The 18845-nt window shown below is 57.7% G+C and overlaps 3 protein-coding genes across 3 annotated transcripts; 2 read left to right on the top strand and 1 right to left on the bottom strand.

The window, feature by feature from the left end:
• The first annotated feature begins 1746 nt into the window (after window positions 1-1746).
• SLC17A7 (solute carrier family 17 member 7) lies at window positions 1747-12275 on the top strand. Its single transcript, XM_065898707.1, has 12 exons — window positions 1747-1813; window positions 5962-6214; window positions 7149-7267; window positions 7554-7668; window positions 7748-7835; window positions 8104-8190; window positions 8285-8427; window positions 9079-9228; window positions 9403-9535; window positions 10196-10306; window positions 10504-10631; window positions 10862-12275. The coding sequence occupies exons 1-12, from the start codon at window positions 1752-1754 to the stop codon at window positions 11153-11155; spliced, it is 1683 nt and encodes a 560-aa protein (XP_065754779.1). The 5' UTR covers window positions 1747-1751; the 3' UTR covers window positions 11156-12275.
• A 325-nt stretch (window positions 12276-12600) lies between these two features.
• GFY (golgi associated olfactory signaling regulator) lies at window positions 12601-15030 on the bottom strand. The gene is given in 7 exon segments (XM_065899719.1): window positions 12601-12800; window positions 13256-13375; window positions 13378-13428; window positions 13702-14105; window positions 14107-14433; window positions 14578-14939; window positions 14941-15030. Coding segments are annotated over 7 exon segments (1554 nt in total).
• Window positions 15031-17528: 2498 nt separating this feature from the next.
• Window positions 17529-18321, top strand: PTH2 (parathyroid hormone 2). Its single transcript, XM_065899606.1, has 2 exons — window positions 17529-17647; window positions 18147-18321. The coding sequence occupies exons 1-2, from the start codon at window positions 17529-17531 to the stop codon at window positions 18319-18321; spliced, it is 294 nt and encodes a 97-aa protein (XP_065755678.1).
• Window positions 18322-18845: the final 524 nt, after the last annotated feature.

The raw sequence follows: 18845 nt of genomic DNA on the forward strand, positions 1-18845 counted from the left end.
TTCACACCTGGCCCGGAGCCGCGACCGCCGCCTCCGCACCCAGACCGGGGATTCTGCCACCACAGGGTGGCGCGTGTGGACGAATCCGCGGGCTACTCCTCCCTCAGACTCTGGAGTCCGAGCCCCAGGCTCCCTCCGCCCTCTGACCCAGGAGTCCCAGACTCCAGCCTCTCCTCCCTGGCAATCCGGGGTTTTCTCAAACATAGGCAAAATTGTGACACTCAGAGGCCCAGCGAGACAAAGCTAGAGGCTGCGGCGGGCAGCGGCTGCCGGGCCAACCCCTTCCGTGGCGCCCGCCCGCCGCGCCGGCTGCTCCCTCCCACTCCCTCGCGGACCTGTGTCACATCATGAAAATTTAATCCCAAATGTATTTTTGGCCAGACCCAGGGAGGCAGTGAGGAAAGGAGCACCCTCCTGGGGCCTGGATCTGGCGTCGGAGAGAGGGGCTGGCGGCGAAAGCAGCGGGACAGGACCTGCCAGCGGGCTGGAGACAGGTTGAGGTTCAACCCCAGAGGGGCGGGGCTGGAATTCAGGGGTGGAGTAAGAAATCAGGGGGCGGGGACAGATCCCGGGCGGGGCGGGGACAGATCCCAAAGGGTGGGGCAGAACTCAGGTGCGGGGAGAGGACTCAGTAGCTGGGGACAGAACTCACGGACGTATTCCTGGTGCCGATTCCAGAGGGTGTGGGCAAAAATCAAAGCAGGGACAGATCCCAGGGGAGGGGACAAAACTCAGGGGTAACGAAATATCAGAGGGGACACAATTCAAGGGGTGGGGACAGAACTCAGGGTGGGGAGAGAACTCAAAGGGCGGAGATAGATCCGAGGCTAGGGAGGGAATAATGACCAGCAACTGGGGGTGGGGGGAGTATAACTATAAGGGATGAACTCAGATGGGAAGGAAATCGGAAATGAAGGAATTGGAAGGGGGGATGCGCCTAGAGGGGAAATAGAACTGGAGGGACATGAAATTCAAAAGAGGAAAATGGAAACAGGTGGATGGGAGTCAAGGGCGAAGAAACTGGATGGGGAAGAACTAGAAGGGACAATGGGTGTATCGAAATGGGGCTTGGAATCTAGGGAGGGGGAAGGAATTCCCTGAATGAGAAAAGAACCCTCTGAATGAGAAAGTTGGAATTGAGGATATGGTGGCCTGGGGATGGAGGGCGCTGGGCAGGATGTGGAACTGAAGGGCACAGAAATTCGGAGGGATAGGGCTGGGAGGATGAAACGCAAAGGAAATTCAGAGGAAGATGAAGCTGTAGGAGATGAAAATGCGGGGACGAAATTAGGGGGAATGAATTGGGGGGAGCAAATCTCAGATGGGGAGGAGAGAAAATCTTGGGTAGAAGGAGCTGGTGGGGGATGGATGAGAGGGGAGTGACTCCGGGAAGGAACAGAACTGGGGGCGATGCAACCCAGACAAGTGAGTTCAGAACCCACAGGCGTGGTCTTGGAGTGGAAGGGCGGGGCAAGAACCGGCAGCGGGAGCTGCGAAAGGTGGGCGGGATTAGAATACAAGGGGCCGGGTCTAGCATGGATGGGCGGGGCCTCTCCTTGCCCCACCCCACCCCCGACGCTGAGTCCAGTGACAGCCCCCAGACAGCCCGCACTCGCAGCCTCCTTCCCCCCGAGCGGAGCTGCGGGGCCGGCCGGGCCGGGGCGGACCCCGGGTACCCGGACGCGGCCGCCCGGGCCCGCGGGCGGGGGGATCGGCGGGGGGGGGAGGGACCAGCAGCAGGGGCAGCCACCATGGAGTTCCGCCAGGAGGAGTTTCGGAAGCTGGCGGGTCGTGCCCTCGGGAGGCTGCACCGGTGAGCACGGTGGGGGTCCTGGGCGGGGAAGAGCACTAGGGTCCGAGGAGGACGCTCATTCCCACCTGGGCGCAGTCGGACAGCTAGACAGACGATACCCATGGGTGGGGGGGCACCCATCTGTCCAGTTTTCTCCCTCAGTCTCCGACGGCACCGCTCTCCCTAGTCTTGACTCATCCATCATTCTTCTGCGCCCCACCCCATCCCAGGCTCTGCTCTTTTCTCTGGGATTATATATCCCCCTCGCTTGGGTCTCTGACTCCCTCCCCCGCTTCTGGGTCTCCGTTCACCTATCTTCTCTCTGGCTCCTCTCTTGAGATCTCTGTTCCTTCTCTCTAGGTCTCTGTTTCCTTTTATCTCTGAGTCTGTCCCGCTGTCTGGCCATTGCTCTCACTAGTTCTCTACAACCCCTCTGTCTAGGTCTTTGTCGCTCTCTCTCTGAATCTCTGTCCCCCAACTCCCTGCCCTAGGGTCTCTGACCCTCTCCTTTGGGTCTCTGACCCTCTCTGGGTTTTTATTTCTCCACCCCGGGTCTCTCCATCTCTGTGTGTTTGTCAGTTTCCATCTCTCAGAGAGTTTAATCTGAAGCTAAATCGGATTGGGGCCCATTGGTCCTTGTCCTTGAGGAGAGTTAAGCTGGGAGGAAGAAGCCAGGGTATCCTGGGTCTCCAGTGGAGAAGGGAGTTGCCGGCCAAAAATTAGGCTCCTGGGGTAAGACAGACTTCCCAAAGGGTACAGGCTAGAGCTCAGAGAGACCTCCTTCCAGCCGAGGAGATGATGCCAGTGACCTGGGTGTCCCCAGAGCAGTCTGGACACCTCTCCCGAGTCCCTCACCCCCAACCCCAGCCCTGGCTCCAAGTCAGAGAAATTACTCAGCCTGCGGAGAAGCCTAAAAATATCTGGCCACAGTGCGGGGAGGAGATGGCCTCATCAGTACCATGCCCCTGCCGCCATTCCCTCAGACCCTTGGGTCCCCTTGGCCCACAGCTCTGATCCCATCTTTGATTGACCAGCTCACTAGACCATGCGAGTCCTTCTCTAAGTCTAATACTAGTCCTGCTTGCTGCAGATCACCTCCTAGCTCCAAAGTTACCCCACCCTCCAGTAACGTGAGAGATGGGGAAAAAAGCTGGACAGAAGGGAGGGGGCAGGAGGATGACAGTGATGGGAGAGGGGTGGGGAGATGAGATAACCTCACCCCTTCTTTTCCTAATCTTCCAGCCCCTCCCCACCCTTTTTCTCACCTCCTTTCACGAGTTTCTCAAAATACATCAGTGTGAAGTCAGGAGAGGGAGAGAGACGTGCTGGTGGAGGGGCTGGGAAGGGGGACGGCAGCGGGAGGGATGTGTTTCTCAGGCGCTCTCCCTCAGTCTCCGTTTCTCAGCTTCTCTGTGTTTGGGTTTCTCTCCATCTGTCTCTGCCTTACCGTCACCTCTCTGAGCTGCCTTCTGAGCCCCTACAGACCCCAGAGTTCAGGGCTCCCACCAGGACAGTCACCAAGGGGTTTGAGCCCAGAAGAGCATCTGAATCCTGGGGTTCACTTTGATGGTTGGCGAGAGGGGGGGAATGCCCTGTATTGGACATAACACCCTGATTCCTTTTAATCCTCTAGACAAAGATGGGAAAACTGAGGCACACTTGGAAAAGGGGGGGAAAACAATGGCTGAGTAAATATGGCATCATTCGAACCCAGGTCAGTCTCCCTACCAAGTCTGGGATGGAGGCTGCAGACTTCCTCGAGATGAGTGATGCTGGAGTGGGTGGAAAACTCCCTCAGACCAGGAAACACACGGTAACCCAGGTGACTTGGGACAAGGACAAGGGGGGGGGAAGGGGAATACAGGAGAGACAGGAGCCAAAATACCTCCTTTCTGAGAGCCAGGCCTTGAGACGGGTGATGCTGAGGGCCAGGAAGTGCTCAGGCCCCATTGCTACTCTTGTGTGTGACCTTGGACATGGTACTTCCGCTTCCTGAGCCTCAGTTTCCTCAGTTTTACAATAGGAAGATAAGGGAGAACCAAAGGGATATAAGAGGACAGAGACCTGGGAGCGGGGAGAGGGGAGTGGACTAAGAATCTGCAAAAGCAGAGGCAGAGACCCAGAGAGGGAGGTTGAGACACCGTTTTCATTTTGGTTACCTGCCTCCTAAGTGCTGCTTTTCCTCACCACCAAGCCCCTAGACCTGAGTTCCAGGCATCCAGAGAGGGAAAGAGACCCCATCCAGCGTCTCCCCTCTCTGTTCCTGTCCTCTGTGAAGCCTTGGGGACACGTTCATCTCTACATCCCTGGTTCTCTTCTTCTGAAATGATAATATCACCTTGAAGTTCCCTCTTTGTAACCTCACATTCTACTCCTGCCCCCATTTTATAGGTATGGAATACTGAGACTGCCTCCTTCGGTTTAGAAAGCCTTGATCTAAGATCTATGTCCTAGTATTAGCAATGAATATCACATTTCAGGGGCTGCAATCATATCTTGAGTTTCAGAGTCAAATAGCATGTGAGAGCAACCTGGGTCCAATTCTAATCTCATTGGCTGGCCTGTTCTGATGGGGGGGGCAGTCCCTACCACCCTGTGCTATTCGTTCTGGGGACTTCCATTCCCCTCTCTCTAGCTCTCTGCTCAGGGTCTCATTCCGCATCCCCCCAGGTTCTGTCAGCTTCCCCGTCGTTTTCTCCACCCACCCCCTGTTTCTTAACCCCCTCCTCCACTTCCTTAAGTTCTAGGATGGGGAGGGCTGCTGTTCTCATCTCTTCCACCCGCCTCCTCCCAGACCGTCTGGCTGTTCTTTCCTCCCCCGTCCCAGTCTCCCTCGCCTCCATCTGTTCTAGCCCTTTCCTGGGATCCAGCCCGATCCCCTGGCTGCCTACCCGCCTCAGAGAGGGGCCGCACCTCACAAGTCATATCCCTAGTCTGTCTCTTCTCACGCTCCTATAGTCTCTCCATCTTTCTCTCAGCGTTCTGGGTCTCTGCCTCTATGTTCTCTCTCCTGGGTTTCTGTCCCTACCTGACTTTGGGTCCCTCTCTGGGTTTCTGTCCCTTTCCTTCTCAGGGTCTTTGTTCTGTCCCCCACCTTCTCTCAGGGTCTCTGCCCCTGTCTTATTCGCTTCTTGACTGGATGTCTGTCTCTCTCTGTCTGGATATCTGTCCCCTTCTCTCTGGGTCTCTCTCCTTCCTCTGTGTCTCTGACCCTCTTTCTCTCAGCCTCTGCGCTCCCCACCCTGTCTCTGTAGCCCTCTCTTTGATTCTTTCCACACCTGTCTCAGGGCACCTCTTTCTCCCTGCAGCCTCTCTCTGGATTTGAGGTGGCCCTCCAAGTACCCTATACATCATCACAGACTCAATCCTGGATGCAGAACAGGCGGGGGCGAGAGCCTTGCTGGGGACTGAGCCAATCCCCCTACCAGGGCCATCTGTCCCTTGCCAGGACACCTCCCACCACTCCTCCTCCCTACCCCCTAGGCTGACAGCCTGAACTCAAGGTTCTCCAGGGATATCCAGCTGGGCTGCTGGATTCCAGTGCCCTGTACATCTCTGCACCCCCAATCCCTGGGAATGGGCTTCCAGTGGCTGAATGGAGTCAGCTGGATGTCAGGCCCACAACTGGTGCCTGGAAGCAGGGAAGGGCGTGCCACAGGGTGCAGGGGAGGAGCGGGGACCGTATATATAGCTGACGTGGCTGAGAAGCATCTGTTCTTTTGACACCTTTGCTGAAGCATCTCCTTAGCGCCTTTTGCTTCCTCAAATAGGCTCCTATCTGGAAGAGGGGGCTGGAGAGTGTCTCTGGACCTTGGCGGGGAGGGCTGGGGTCACAGGGTTTTGGATCGCAAAGGGTAGCCTGGGTCTAAAACAACTGAGTCAAGAGGTGACATGGCTGGGGGAGAAAGGAACTGAGGAGTTCCCCACTCGAGTCTTAGGGAGGAAGGGCCTGGGGGTGCGAATTCCTCATCTGAGGGAAATTGAGACCGAGGTCCAGATTCCTGGATCCAGAGGGGGAGAAGGGAGTCGGGGGCTGGACTTCTGGGGAAAGAGGGAGTGCAGGCTTAGAATCCCGGGTCTTGAAAAGCAGATTTTGCCCTGGACTGTTGTGTCATGGGAGGAGGGGGCTGGGGACTGGACGTCCGTGTCTGACCCTTGCTGCCTCTCAGTCTTCTGGAGAAGCGGCAGGAAGGTGCAGAGACGCTGGAGCTGAGTGCTGATGGGCGCCCGGTGACGACGCAGACCCGGGACCCGCCGGTCGTGGATTGCACCTGCTTTGGTCTCCCTCGCCGCTACATTATCGCCATCATGAGCGGCCTGGGCTTCTGCATCAGCTTCGGCATCCGCTGCAACCTGGGCGTGGCCATTGTCTCCATGGTCAACAACAGCACGACCCACCGCGGGGGCCACGTGGTGGTGCAGGTAGCTCAGGGCGGGCGCTACCTCAGGCTGCTGATAACACTGCCCACGCCCTCTGATGACGTCACACCCGCCGACACCACGCCCCTTCCACACCACAGCCTGAGTAGCCCCGCCCATTTGTGCTGCCCCCTCAGCTCCATCTCATCTCGGGGCTCGTCCCTTCCTAAGCCCCGCCCCTATCTAAATGAACCTCCGCCCCTATTTGTTTCAGGTCTCTGATTTCAAAATGCAGACTGCCCGTCATTAGGTTCCCTATGTGTTGCCCCTGCTCCATTTTGGCCCTCCTAGCAACTTTACTACACCTGCGTCCCACAACTGTTCCAGTGTTGCATCTTAGTCCCAGGCGCAACTCAGGCTCCACCGTGAATTTTGATTCTGGATTTTCTGAAGTTCCACCGTTGCTTAAATCCCTCCCCCATCTGCTCTGGTCGTTACCTAAAGCCCCGCCTCATTTCAGACTTTCTCCCTATTTTAATTTCGGTATAGGCCATGACCCTGCCTCAGAAAAAAATTCCTGATTTGGGCTGTGGCCTACCCACCCCTTGTTCCCTTCCAATCAGGCCCGACCCTTTGGCTACTTCTTGTCCCTGCCTAGACCCCATCCTGGTCAATCAGCAAACGGTTTGTACATTGGTTAAAAGTGGAGAAAGAATCCCCACCCCCATATATGGGCCCCTAGACATTCAGAGAAGGGACCCTGAGACAGGGAAACAGGCAGAGCTAGGCTTCTAGGCAGCAACAGGCCCCACTGCTAAGGTAGTGCGGTCCCAGCAACATGGAGGAGCAGAGTTGGGGTAGGTGGCACGAGATCTGATTGGCAGGCGAGAGGGGATCCTTGTTGCTGATTGGATGAGGGACTGTCTGTGGGTGCTGATTGGTGGAGGAGCAGAACCTGGGGCAGAGATGCTGGTTTGATGTGACTTTTGGCCCACAGCAAGCTCAGTTCACCTGGGATCCAGAGACTGTTGGCCTCATACACGGCTCCTTTTTCTGGGGCTACATTGTCACCCAGATTCCTGGAGGATTTATTTGCCAAAAATTCGCAGCCAACAGGTATGGGGTGGGGTCTCAAAGTGGGCGGCAGAGTGTGGGTGGAGTTAGAGGGTTTGGCCTTGCATTTGGGGTCTGACTCCGGGAAAATGGGAGGAGCCTGGGCTCTGGACCGGGGTCCTAGAGAAAGGCGGGGCTTGTGATTGTGGAAGGTGGGGGGGTCACAGAGAAGGTGGGGCCTGGGGCTCGGGGGACGCAGGGCCTCGCCTGCTGTGGGAGGAAAGGGCAGAATCCTAGGTATGGCGGGAGAGCTGGACTCTTTTCTCGGACCACGAACTCTTCCTATCAGGGTTTTTGGCTTTGCTATTGTGGCTACCTCCACTCTAAACATGTTGATCCCCTCGGCTGCCCGTGTCCACTATGGCTGTGTCATCTTCGTGAGGATCCTGCAGGGGTTGGTAGAGGTAAAGCTCCGCCCCCTATGGCCCCCACCGCCGTTCTAGCTCCGCCTCTTCTCGTTGACTTTGGCTTTCTCCTCCCTAGGGGGTCACGTACCCTGCCTGCCACGGGATCTGGAGCAAATGGGCCCCGCCCTTAGAGCGGAGTCGCCTGGCAACAACAGCCTTTTGCGGTGAGAGGAAGGGGCTGGGATCCAGCCTTGTGAGTCTGAGGATGTAGGGGGCTGGAGTATGGACTCTTAGGTCTGAGGAAGGAGGGGATTGAGGGCTTGGACTCCTGGGTCTGAGAGAGGAGGGGGCTGGTGACCCAGACTGAAGTATCTGAGGGAGAAGGGGCTGTGGCCTGTGCATCTGTGTCCCAGAAAGGTGGGGGCTGGGAATCCGCTCTATTGCATTTGAGGGAGAATGGGACTCTTCTCCATCCTGTATCATCCCCCATAGGTTCCTATGCTGGGGCAGTGGTCGCGATGCCTCTCGCCGGGGTCCTGGTGCAGTATTCAGGATGGAGCTCTGTGTTCTACGTCTACGGTGAGGGGCCCGGACGCCTGGGTCCGGGTGGCGCTGGGGCAGAGAGAGGCCGGTCGTCACCTCGCTTCCATCCCCCTCCTGACCCCCCCCCCAGGCAGCTTCGGGATATTCTGGTACCTGTTCTGGCTGCTTGTCTCCTACGAGTCTCCGGCGCTGCACCCTAGCATTTCCGAGGAGGAGCGCAAGTACATCGAGGACGCCATCGGCGAGAGCGCCAAACTCATGAACCCCGTCACGGTCCGGGCCCAAACCTGCGGGGCGGGGGCATGGTGGGGAGAGGAGAGATATCGAGGCGGGGACGCAGGAAAAAAATGGGCTTTGAACCCGCACTGCATGTAGATCTTGGTGGGCTTACATAGACATTTAGAGGAGACTTGATGGGAACGCAAGGTGGATGGAGCTAGAACCTAGGAGGCGGGGTTAAAGCCCGGAGAGAACGGCAATAGCAGGTGCTGAGAGCAGGGCGAGGTGGCCAGGTGGGCGGAACCACTGATGGGCGTGGTTAAACCTGCCGAGGCGGATTAGAATGTGAGGTTTTGCTTAGACCTTGGGGTGGGTGAGGCTAGAATTAGGGGGCGTAATTGGATGGAAAGAGACTCTTGGGTCCACATTTATGAGTCTCTGAAGGTCATCGTGGTCCCCGGACACCTGCCAACCTGAGGGCCACTGTAGAGTCGGGACCCCTGCATCCCTGAAGTGTTACTGTGAGGCTAGGACGCCAACGTTCCCATGGGGACGTGGTCAGGCTGGCGACCCTGCGTCCTTGGAGGTTTTAGTGAGATCGAGAAACCTGGGTCTCTGCGGGACTATAGTGGGAGCCCTATAGGGACACGGAGAGCGCCCAGCCCTGCTCTCTGTCTTAGCCGTCCCTCCTCTCGCCCACCACAGAAGTTTAACACACCCTGGCGGCGCTTCTTCACGTCCATGCCAGTTTACGCCATTATCGTGGCCAACTTCTGCCGCAGTTGGACGTTTTACTTGCTTCTTATCTCCCAGCCCGCCTACTTCGAAGAAGTGTTCGGCTTTGAGATCAGCAAGGTTGGGCCCAGAAAGGAGGGTGCTGAGGGAGCGGCGGGGGTTGAGGGGGGAAGGAGAGGGACCTGGATCCCAAAGGGTTGGAACGGGGCACAGGGAGGAGCCAGTGGTACCTGAGCCGTGGAGACCCTGGGCCCGTGGCCCCTGAGCCCCCTCCCTGTACGCCCGCTGGCGCAGGTGGGCCTGGTGTCAGCGCTGCCTCACCTGGTCATGACTATCATCGTGCCCATTGGAGGCCAGATCGCTGACTTCCTCAGGAGCCGCCGTATCATGTCCACCACCAACGTGCGCAAGTTGATGAACTGTGGGGGTGAGTGGGGCGGGGCCTGGATCTGGTCTGGGACAGCCTGGGAGGGGCAGAGCGCCGTGGGGCAGATCTAGGGGGCCGGACTCTGGGGAAGGGGCAGAGGTCAGAGGGCGTGCACAGGGGCGCGTCCAAAAAGGCTGAGCCAGAGTGAGACCAGACTTGGCTGGAACAGAATGTCAGGTGGCAGCCTCAGGGGCCGAGGGGTAGAAGGGCAAGGCAGGTATGGCCGTCCAGGTGGAGCAAAGGCGAGACCACGTTGAGTCTGGAAGGACGGGGTCTATACGAGGCTGGCCAGAGTAGGATGGGAACTGGGTGATGAAGAGGGGGGACCTGGAGAGACAAAGGTCAGTGTAATGAATAGGGACAGAGAGGGAAGGTGCGAAGGTGCCTGGGTGGGGCCTGGACCCTGCGTCTTCAGGGCGTGGCCTAGTCAGTGGGTGGGGCCACGGAGGGCCAGGTCGGGGCGGCGAGCCTGTGCGCGTGGTCAAGGGCCTGGCATTGGGAAGGTGAGGGCTTGGTTAGGGCGGGCGCGGACAGAATGGGGAACAAAGCCAGGGACAGGCGTGGAAGTGCCCAGACTGGGGCGAACAGGGGTCGGCTGCGGCGGGAACGGGTCTGGAGAGGCGTGGGGCGGCCTGCGCTCAGATAAGCGGCTCTCTGTAGGCTTTGGCATGGAAGCCACGCTGCTGCTGGTGGTCGGCTACTCGCACTCCAAGGGCGTGGCCATCTCCTTCTTGGTCCTCGCAGTGGGCTTCAGCGGCTTCGCCATCTCTGGTGAGAACCGCCGATCCGCCCCTTGGGGGAACTCTGGTCACCTCTGTGGGGAACTTCCTGGCTCAGGAAGGGGACTTCCCAGCCTCGCAAAAGGTTGACTCGAAAGAGCAAAACGGCGGGGAGGGGGGGAGGTAGGGGTGGGGGAGGAGTCACTCGAGCGAAAATCGGCTGTGACGTCTCCTGGCTCGCCTCGCCAGGGTTCAACGTGAACCACCTGGACATCGCCCCGCGCTATGCCAGCATCCTCATGGGCATCTCCAACGGCGTGGGCACGTTGTCCGGCATGGTGTGCCCCATCATCGTGGGTGCCATGACTAAGCACAAGGTCCGTGCACGGGCCCTGACCCACTTGCCCTCCAAATTTGTGTATATTACCTTCCTGACGTGTATCACCCTCCCTGGGCTCCATCCCTGCCCTCTCTGGGTCTCTTTCAGCCTCTTTCTGGATCTCGGTCTCCCTTTCTCTGGGCCTCCCCCCCCCGCCCCACTCAGGTTCTTTCTCCACCTCCCGTTTCTCTGTCCTCTGACTTCACCTCACCATTGTCCCCTCCCCAGACTCGGGAGGAGTGGCAGTACGTGTTCCTCATTGCCTCCCTGGTGCACTATGGAGGAGTTATCTTCTACGGGGTCTTCGCTTCCGGAGAGAAGCAGCCATGGGCGGAGCCTGAGGAGATGAGCGAAGAGAAATGTGGCTTTGTTGGCCACGACCAGCTGGCTGGCAGTGACGAAAGCGAAATGGAGGATGAGGCTGAGCCCCCCGGGGCACCCCCTGCTCCCCCTCCCTCCTATGGAGCTATACACAGCACAGTTCAACCCCCAAGACCCCCACCCCCTGTCCGGGACTACTGACCATGTGCCTCCCACTGGATGGCAGTTTCCAGGACCTCCATTCCACACATCTCTGGCCTGAGTGACAGTGTCAAGGAACCCCAGTCCTCTCTGTCCTGCCTCAGGCCTAAGAAGCACTCTCCCTTGTTCCCAGTGCTGTCAAATCCTCTTCCCTCCCAATTGCCTCTCAGGGGTAGTGAAGCTGCAGACTGGCAGTTTCAAGGATACCCAAATTCCCCTAAAGGTTCCCTTCTCCACTTTTTCTGCCTCAGTGGTTTCAAATCTCTCCTTTCAGGGCTTTATTTGAATGGACAGTTCAATCTCTCACTCTCTCTTGTGGTTTTGGGCACCTCCCCCTTTCCTTGAACCCCAGGGACTCTCAGGCTAAGCCCTGAGATTACTCAGCCCCGCCCTCCCCTTTCAGAAAAATTCAAGGTCTTCCTCTAGAAGTTTCAAATCTCTCCCAACTCTGTTCTGCATTTTCCAAGTCGGTTTACCTAATCACCCATCCCTGCCATACTAGGGATTGATTCTCACCAGCGTTTCTGAGGGGAAATGGCAGTTTCAAGCACCCCCCCGCCCCCCCCCCGCTTCACCCCTCCCTCCACCAGCATATTCTGCACCAAATGCCCCAAGACCTTCTCCCTAGCTTAGCACAATACCTAGGGAAACAACCAAAATGGCAGTTTTAACAATATGCCTCTCTTCACTCCCATGCACTTTTTCTGACACGGTTTTCAGGTCTAAATAGTGGCTGCTCAAGTCCATCAACTCAATGGTTTGAAGCCACCGGCATTGAACTTTCCCATGGCGGTTTCAAGACGCTCCTCTTCCCCCCAATTCCTTGCACTTTATTCTTCTGGGTGGTTTCAAACTGCCCTCATTTTCTCAGTGGCCATTTGTTGCCTCCCTCAGGGGCTAAATGACTCCAAATCTGGGATCCTTCCCATCTCAGATTCCCCTATTTTGGCTTAGAATTTGGGGAACATATATAGGAGAAGTCACAGAATCCCAGGAAAGGGAATGGGGCTGGGGAAAAGGGGTGCTTTTCCCCGGGGCAGGGTTGTGTCTTTGTGTCTCTGTCTCTGTGATTGTAAATCCTGCCCTGCCCCTCTCCCAATAAAATGCTTTGGTGTACACACCCAGTCGTCATTGGCCTTGGGAGTCCCCAACACGCTTCTCCCTGACACCTAGGAGTCCAGGCCCCCAGCCTCCTCCCTCCTCACATCCGGGATTCTAGGACCCCAGCCACTCTCCTCCCCCAGGACTTAGGCCAGAGGAGTTGTCTAGCTGTGGGAACACGTGATTTATTCGTCCTCACAATATGTTTTCCACTGATATCTAAAGCATCTATCTCTGCGTGTAGGACCCTCTATCCGAGAGGACCCCTATGTAGCAAAGCAGTCCAGGAGGACAGGACCTCTGGGTCATTCCTCCGTCCGGGGAAGGTGCAGGTCTTGAGGGGCTCACACGAAGTTGTTGGGGAGCGTGGAGGGGGAGAGAGGTTCCAGGCGCTGGGGGCGGCCCCCGCGGGGCGGCGGAGGCAGCTTGGGTGGCAGTGGGGGGGTGGGCAGTGGCTGCTTGGTAGCGATGTGTGAAGGGACCCAGGCGTCCGGCGCATAAACGTAGAGGTTGTAGGGGTCCTTCGGGGCGCCCAAATGCATAACTGGGGACAAAGGAACGAGGTCATCCATAGGCTGACAGGGGGCCTGTCCCCTCTCCTGAGCCGCTGGCCAATGAGGAGACAGGGAATAGGATTCCGACCTTCCATTGGAGCGGGGTTTTCGAATTAAAGGACCCCTGAATAGATGAGGGGGCGTGGCGCCCACGCAGAAGGGGCGGGGCCTGCCGCGCTCCTGGAGGGGGAAGGGGCGGGGCTTGTAGGGAACTGCGGCTCCGAGCGTGCGGCAACTCCCGGCTGGGCTGGGGGCGGAACTGGACATGTGTGTGTGAAATTTCAGAAGATTGGGGGGCAGAACCTGACCCTGGAGGGTTCAGGGCTTCTACTGACCTTGGATGGGGACCTGTACTTTTAGGTAGGGCGCCCTGAAGTGCCGGGCGAAACCAGGTTAAGGAAACGTGCAGGCATTCAAGGAGCGGGACGCTACAGGGGTTGCTCACCCGGTTCATCTCCGTTGTTCGGGAGCCGGTGGTGTGTGAAGGGCCGGTGTCGAGCCGCCTGGCGGTAGAGACACCACAGGAGCAGGAAAATGCCAATAAGCAGCCCGGTCCCGGCGAGGATAGGCACAGGGCCCCGCCTGCCTCGCCCGGGGGACGCCCCACCAGGGTCACACCTGAAGGAAGGAGGCCCAGGAACAGCAGTCTAAACTCCTAGCACCCTCCACCCTCAGACCCAGGAATCCAGATGCCACCCTCCTCCTCCCTTGGATCCGGAAGCCCCGGCCCCCAGTCTCTCCTCCCTCAGACCCTGCAGTACCAGCCCTCAGCCTCCTCCCCCCTTCAGACTCCGAAGAGGGGCTTACAGCCTTCTCCTCCTTTCGACCCAGAAGTCCGGCTCCCAGGGCCCTCCTCCCTCAGACCCAGGAGTCCGGGTCCTAGTCCCTCACCAGGCTCCTTCACTCGCTCCACCACGATGATAGTGTTGACTCTTTCACCTCGGCTGCGCCGCTGCGGGGCCCGCAGAGTGACAGGGGCCGGCTGATTGGGGGGCCCTGGGGGAGCAGGGGACCTCACAATCCGGGCTGAGGGAGGAAAGGCGTCGATCCCTTTAGGGCTAGAGTTCTGGGGGACTTTCAGATCAACGGCCCCAGGAGATTCTGAGGTGGGCAATTTAAGGGCGTCGGGCCGGGTGGCTGCAAGGGTTTCTGATTTGGGATTCAGGGGCAGCTCATTTAGGGCAGTAACTTCTTCCTTGAAGGGTGCAGGCGTTTCTGGAGGAAGACTAGTGGAGATCTCAGGATCAGAGGCTGGGAGAATCTCTGTTGCATCTTGGTAGGGGGGAGTGGGGAATTTCAGTGGGGTTGGGATTGTGGCCTACATGAGACGCTGGGTGGGGGGTTTCAGTAGGGTCAGAATGGAGTGTCTGGAGGAATTCAGAATTTGGGGTCTCAGTGGTGTCAGGGTCATGGGTCTCCGGAGATCTGGGGTCAAAGGTCTTGGTGGGGTCAGGATTTGGGATCTCAGGGGCTTCTGCATGTGAGATTTCAGTGGAGCTATGTTTGGAAATCTCTGGGGATTCTTGGTGTGGAGTTTGTGTAGGGGCAGTGTTTGGGGTTTCTGGAAATTCTGGGTGTGAAGTTTTGGAGGAACTAGGTTTGGGGGTCTCATGGGATTCTGTGGGTGAGATTTCAGTGGAGTTACTTTTGGGAATCTCTGGGAATTCTTGGTGTGGAGTATGGGTAGGGTCAGTGTTTGGGGTTTCAGGAAATGTTGGGTGTGAAATTTTGAAGGAATTAGGTTTGGGGGTCTCAGAGAATTCTGTGTGTGGAATTTCAGTTGGGTCAGGTTTGGGGGTCTCAGAAGGTTCTGGATATGTCATTTTGGAGGGTTTAATTTGGAGGGTGTCCAGGGATTCTGATATTGAGGTGTTGAGTGAGTTAGGTTTGGGGGCCTCAGGAGACTCTGGGTGTGGGCTGTCTCGGAGGTCAGTGTTGGGGGTCTCAGTGAATTCCAGGGGGGAGGGCTCAGGGGAAACCGCATGAGGTGTCTTGCAGGGCTCAGGATAAGCAGTCCTGGGGGATTCTGGGTTAGGCCCATTGAGAGTGGAATTTTCAGATGCAGGAGGGGAGGGCTGAGAGGGGTGGTCTATCCTCGAGAAGTCGGAACCCTCAGGCGGGTTGGCCCTCACCTCAGGGTGAGGCCCAAGGGGCAGCCTTGGAACCCAGCCAGGCGAAGAGAAAGACGAGAAGCAAGAGGATCGGGCTGAAGGATTTCATAGCTCTGGAATTTACCTGTAGCAGTGGGAGAGCGGGAAGGAAGAGGTTAAAGCCAGAAGTCGCCAGGGAGGCGACGCCGGAGGCCACGCCCACTGGTCTCCGGGTAGACCGCGTCTCCGTCCAGCTCGGGGCGCTGGGTAAAGAAGCCACCTGCAACTCCCTGAAGGCTGTGAGGCGGTAGCCGCCGTAGCTAAGGGAGACTGAGACGCAGGGCTTCTTGGGAGTCGTAGTAAATTTCCTTATCTGTTTCCCTAAGGGGTCCCAGGAAAATTGGGAAAGAAACACACCTTTCCAAGCCCCCAGACCTCCTTGACTTCGACTTCGAAGGGTGTAGACCTCTGAGGGGAACATGGGATTTCTTCCTCTCCAAGGGCCCTGCGGACACCTTGACTCAACAGTTGTTTACTTTAGAGGAAGCTCAGAAGGAAGGCCTGGGGGCTGGGGGCCTGAACGCCTGGATTTGAGGGAGGAGGGGGCCTAAATGCCTGTAACTGGAGGAGGAGGGAGACTCCTGGATCCTGGTCAAGAAGGCTGCTGGGGGTTCAGCCTCCTGGCTCCCAGAGGGTGGAGGGCCCTAAATGTGGGTCTAAATTCTTAATTCTTTAGAAAAGAGAGGCTTGAAGGTTCAGATGCCTAGAATTTTGAGGGAGCAAAGCTTGGAGGGGGGCTGGATTACAGGGGAGGAAGGAAATGGGTGTCTGGAACTCTTGGGTCCTGAGTTAGAAGGAAATTGGGAACCCTGGAGATAGGTGTATAAAGGTCTGGATTCCTCAGCCTTCAGGAGGAAAGAGCTGTGGGGCAGGACTCAGGTCTCTGTTTATTGAGGATGGAGCTGGGATCTCAAGGTCTCAGGGGCTGGTCTGGGGCAGAGATGCCTAGGTCTGTGGTCAGGTGGAGGTGGGGTGGGCGTACACCCAAATGAGACAGTGTCACTTGGGGTTTGGGGTCTCTTACCTGCTCAGTGGGGTCCAAGATAACAGCAGGTGAGCAGAGCTGAATGCAGAGATCAGTGAATGCTGCAGAATGGCTCTGGGCAGGGCAGCAGGAGGTAGGGTCCCAGGGGTGCACATGACGCACCTGACCCCCACCCTGGGGATCCTGGGAGCCTAGCAACAGGCTTGAACTTTTAAAGGGACAGAGATAAGGGACATTGTCTCTGGAGCGGGTAAGGGAGTTAGGGACTGGATCATTTGGTGGAGGGATGTGGCCCAACCAAACTCTCCTCCCTGTGAAGCCAGGAGTCCCAGCCTTCTGCCCTCTCCTACACCCAAACCCAAGAATCCAGGTCTCGGGTAGCCTCCCACTTCAAGAGCCAGGAGTCGGGACCCTCAGACCTCTCCCCAGACCCAGGAATCCAGTTTCCCAGAGCCAGGCTCTGTTCCCTCCTCTCCGGGGAACTAGGAGTCTAGGTTCCCATCTCCTGTCAATCAGAGATTCAGATTGCTACTGCCCTTTGGGACTTCCCAACCTTTGCCTACCATTCCATTGTGTAGACAGCAACCCTCTTAAGGGCCAGTGTTAGGGGGATTGGGCCTTATCTTCACAACACCCCCAAGTTCCTCCCCGGGAAGGGCTTGGACACATCCTCAGGGTAGTCAGGGTCCTTGTCTGTCTCTTTCCCCTCTTTGCAGTGTCTCTAAGACTTTCCTGATTTTGCCTGTCACTATACCTGCCTTCACCGTCCCTCCCCCCACACATACCCTTCGCTTTCTCCTACCAACCCTCTCCCCCCATTTCTCATCCTTTCTTTCTGGTTTTCTCACTGTCTGGATTCATCTCTGGACCTCTCTGCCCAGGCTGGCTGTCCTTCCATTTCCTGTCGTTCTGAGTCCTCTTTCCCTCATTCCTCCATCTCTAGCTGGCTCTCTTGGTCCCTTTCCCTCTCTTTTCTCTCTTCCTTCCTTTTCCCTTCTTTCTTCCTCTGTTGCTCCCTTTCTTCCTCTCTTCCCTTTTCTCTGTCATTCTGTCTTTGTCCTTCCCTGTCATGGTTACTTCATCTCTTTGTGTCTCTGCTTCTCCCCATCAGTCCCTCTTCTGCTGCTTCCCCCATCTCTCTTTCTCTCTCTGTGTCTCTGGCTTCTGCTCTGATGGTCCTTCCGCCGGTCTCTATTTTTATCCCTCTGACACACCCCCTGTGTCCACTTCTCTGTCTGTCTCTCCCCCTCCCAATTCTCTTCAGGTCCCAGCTCCTGGTCCCAATTAGTGGGTGGCCGCTAAGGCAGCGGCGGGGCCCCCACCCCCGGCTCCTCATTATCGCTGGCGGCTCCTAATGAGCCGGTGTGGGGGGGTGACCTGGCGCCCCCAGCCCCCTGGTCTGCGTCACTGCCCGCTGCGGGGGTTGTGGAGGCGATATAAGGGGGCTGCCAGCCTCACTGCCGGAACCCACTGCGCGGTAGGGGGCCCCGCAGACGGGCTGCAGGGGGTGGGTGGACGGTGGGGTCGGGGTTCTGGGCCAGAACGCGGGCCTCACTGAGCTCTTTCCTGTCTCTCCACAGGTGATGGAGACCCGCCAGGTACCCAGGAGCCCCCGAGCACGGCTGCTGCTGCTGCTGCTACTTGTGTCCTGGGGCCACCGCACCGCCTCAGGAGCCGCCCTGCCTCCCGCGGGGGTCTTCAGGTACGTAGGACATCCAGGTCTCCCAGGAAGGGTGCAGACTCAGAGAGGTGGGGAGAGACCCAAAGAGAATGGGGAACAGAGGCTCAGAAAGGGGGAACAGAGACCCAGAGAGAGGACAGAGATGGGGGGTGGACAGGGAATCAGCAAGACAAAGAGATACACAAGGATTCTGAGAAAGGCTTTGAGAGACTTGAAAGGAGCCGAAGCAGGAACGGGTTTGTTCCTTGAGCAACGTTTATTGGGTCTTGGTGTGTGCCAGGCATGCGCAGGGCGCTGGGGCCGGACAGGTGCATCAGACTCGGTCTCTGTACTCAGGAGGCTCCGAACGTGGTGAACACAGAGACGCAGACCCAAACAGAGAAACAGAGAGACAGGGGACAGAGACTGAGCCACTCCACAGACGGTGCAGTAACAGGGCTTCGAGTTAGACCGCGGAGAGGACAGGTGGCGGGCGGCGGGCCCGGACACATGGAAACCGCCTCTTTTCATCTCCCGGCAGACTCCACACCCCCAGCCGGGCTTGGGCGGTTCCGGCCACCCCCCAGTCGCGTCGGAGCCTGGCGCTGGCGGACGATGCGGCCTTCCGGGAGCGCGCGCGGCTGCTGGCCGCCCTAGAGCGCCGCCACTGGCTGAACTCCTACATGCACAAGCTGCTGGTGCTGGACGCGCCCTGAACGTCCCGTCCGCCCCACCTTAATAAAGACCCTGCTGTGCGTCGGGACTGCGCCTCCTTCCTGCGCCTCTATGTGTGTGTGTGTGTGTGTAGCGGGAGGGTGTGTGTGTGTGTGCACGGGGGCGTCTACCTTCAGTTCCCTCTCTCATCTCTCCCTCTACTCATCCTGTCTCTCTCTGCACTACCGCCCCAGCTCTGTCCTTTCCTCTCACTCTGTGCCTTTGTCCCTCTCCACTCGCATATCTGCTCCCACCCCATCCCCGATTCTGTCCCCTTCTCCTCTTGTTCTTTGTAACCTCCCAGGTCTCTGTCCCCCTCCGAGTCACTGCCCCTTTCTCTGGGTCTCTGTTGCTCTCTGGGTATCTGTCCTTCTCTGAGTCTCTATACTTCTTTTTCACCCTCATGGCTTCCCGGCCTTCTGGGGAATCTCTGTCTCCTCTCTCAACTCTTCTTTCTGCCTAAAACTCTTCCTTCCATTCTTAACCACTTTCTTTTTTCTCTGCCTGACTCCTTCGTGTCTTTTTT

The sequence above is a fragment of the Phocoena phocoena genome, chromosome 20 (genome assembly GCF_963924675.1).
Source record: "Phocoena phocoena chromosome 20, mPhoPho1.1, whole genome shotgun sequence".
Classification (NCBI taxonomy): Eukaryota; Metazoa; Chordata; class Mammalia; order Artiodactyla; family Phocoenidae; genus Phocoena; species Phocoena phocoena.

Coding starts and splice junctions, on each gene's coding strand:
- SLC17A7 (XM_065898707.1), top strand. CDS start 1,752: ATGGAGTTCCGCCAGGAGGAGTTTCGGAAGCTGGCGGGTCGTGCCCTC. Junction 7,268..7,553: donor CAAAAATTCGCAGCCAACAG/GTATGGGGTGGG, acceptor TCTTCCTATCAG/GGTTTTTGGCTTTGCTATTG. Junction 10,307..10,503: donor CAGCGGCTTCGCCATCTCTG/GTGAGAACCGCC, acceptor TCGCCTCGCCAG/GGTTCAACGTGAACCACCTG.
- PTH2 (XM_065899606.1), top strand. CDS start 17,529: ATGGAGACCCGCCAGGTACCCAGGAGCCCCCGAGCACGGCTGCTGCTG. Junction 17,648..18,146: donor CCTCCCGCGGGGGTCTTCAG/GTACGTAGGACA, acceptor ATCTCCCGGCAG/ACTCCACACCCCCAGCCGGG.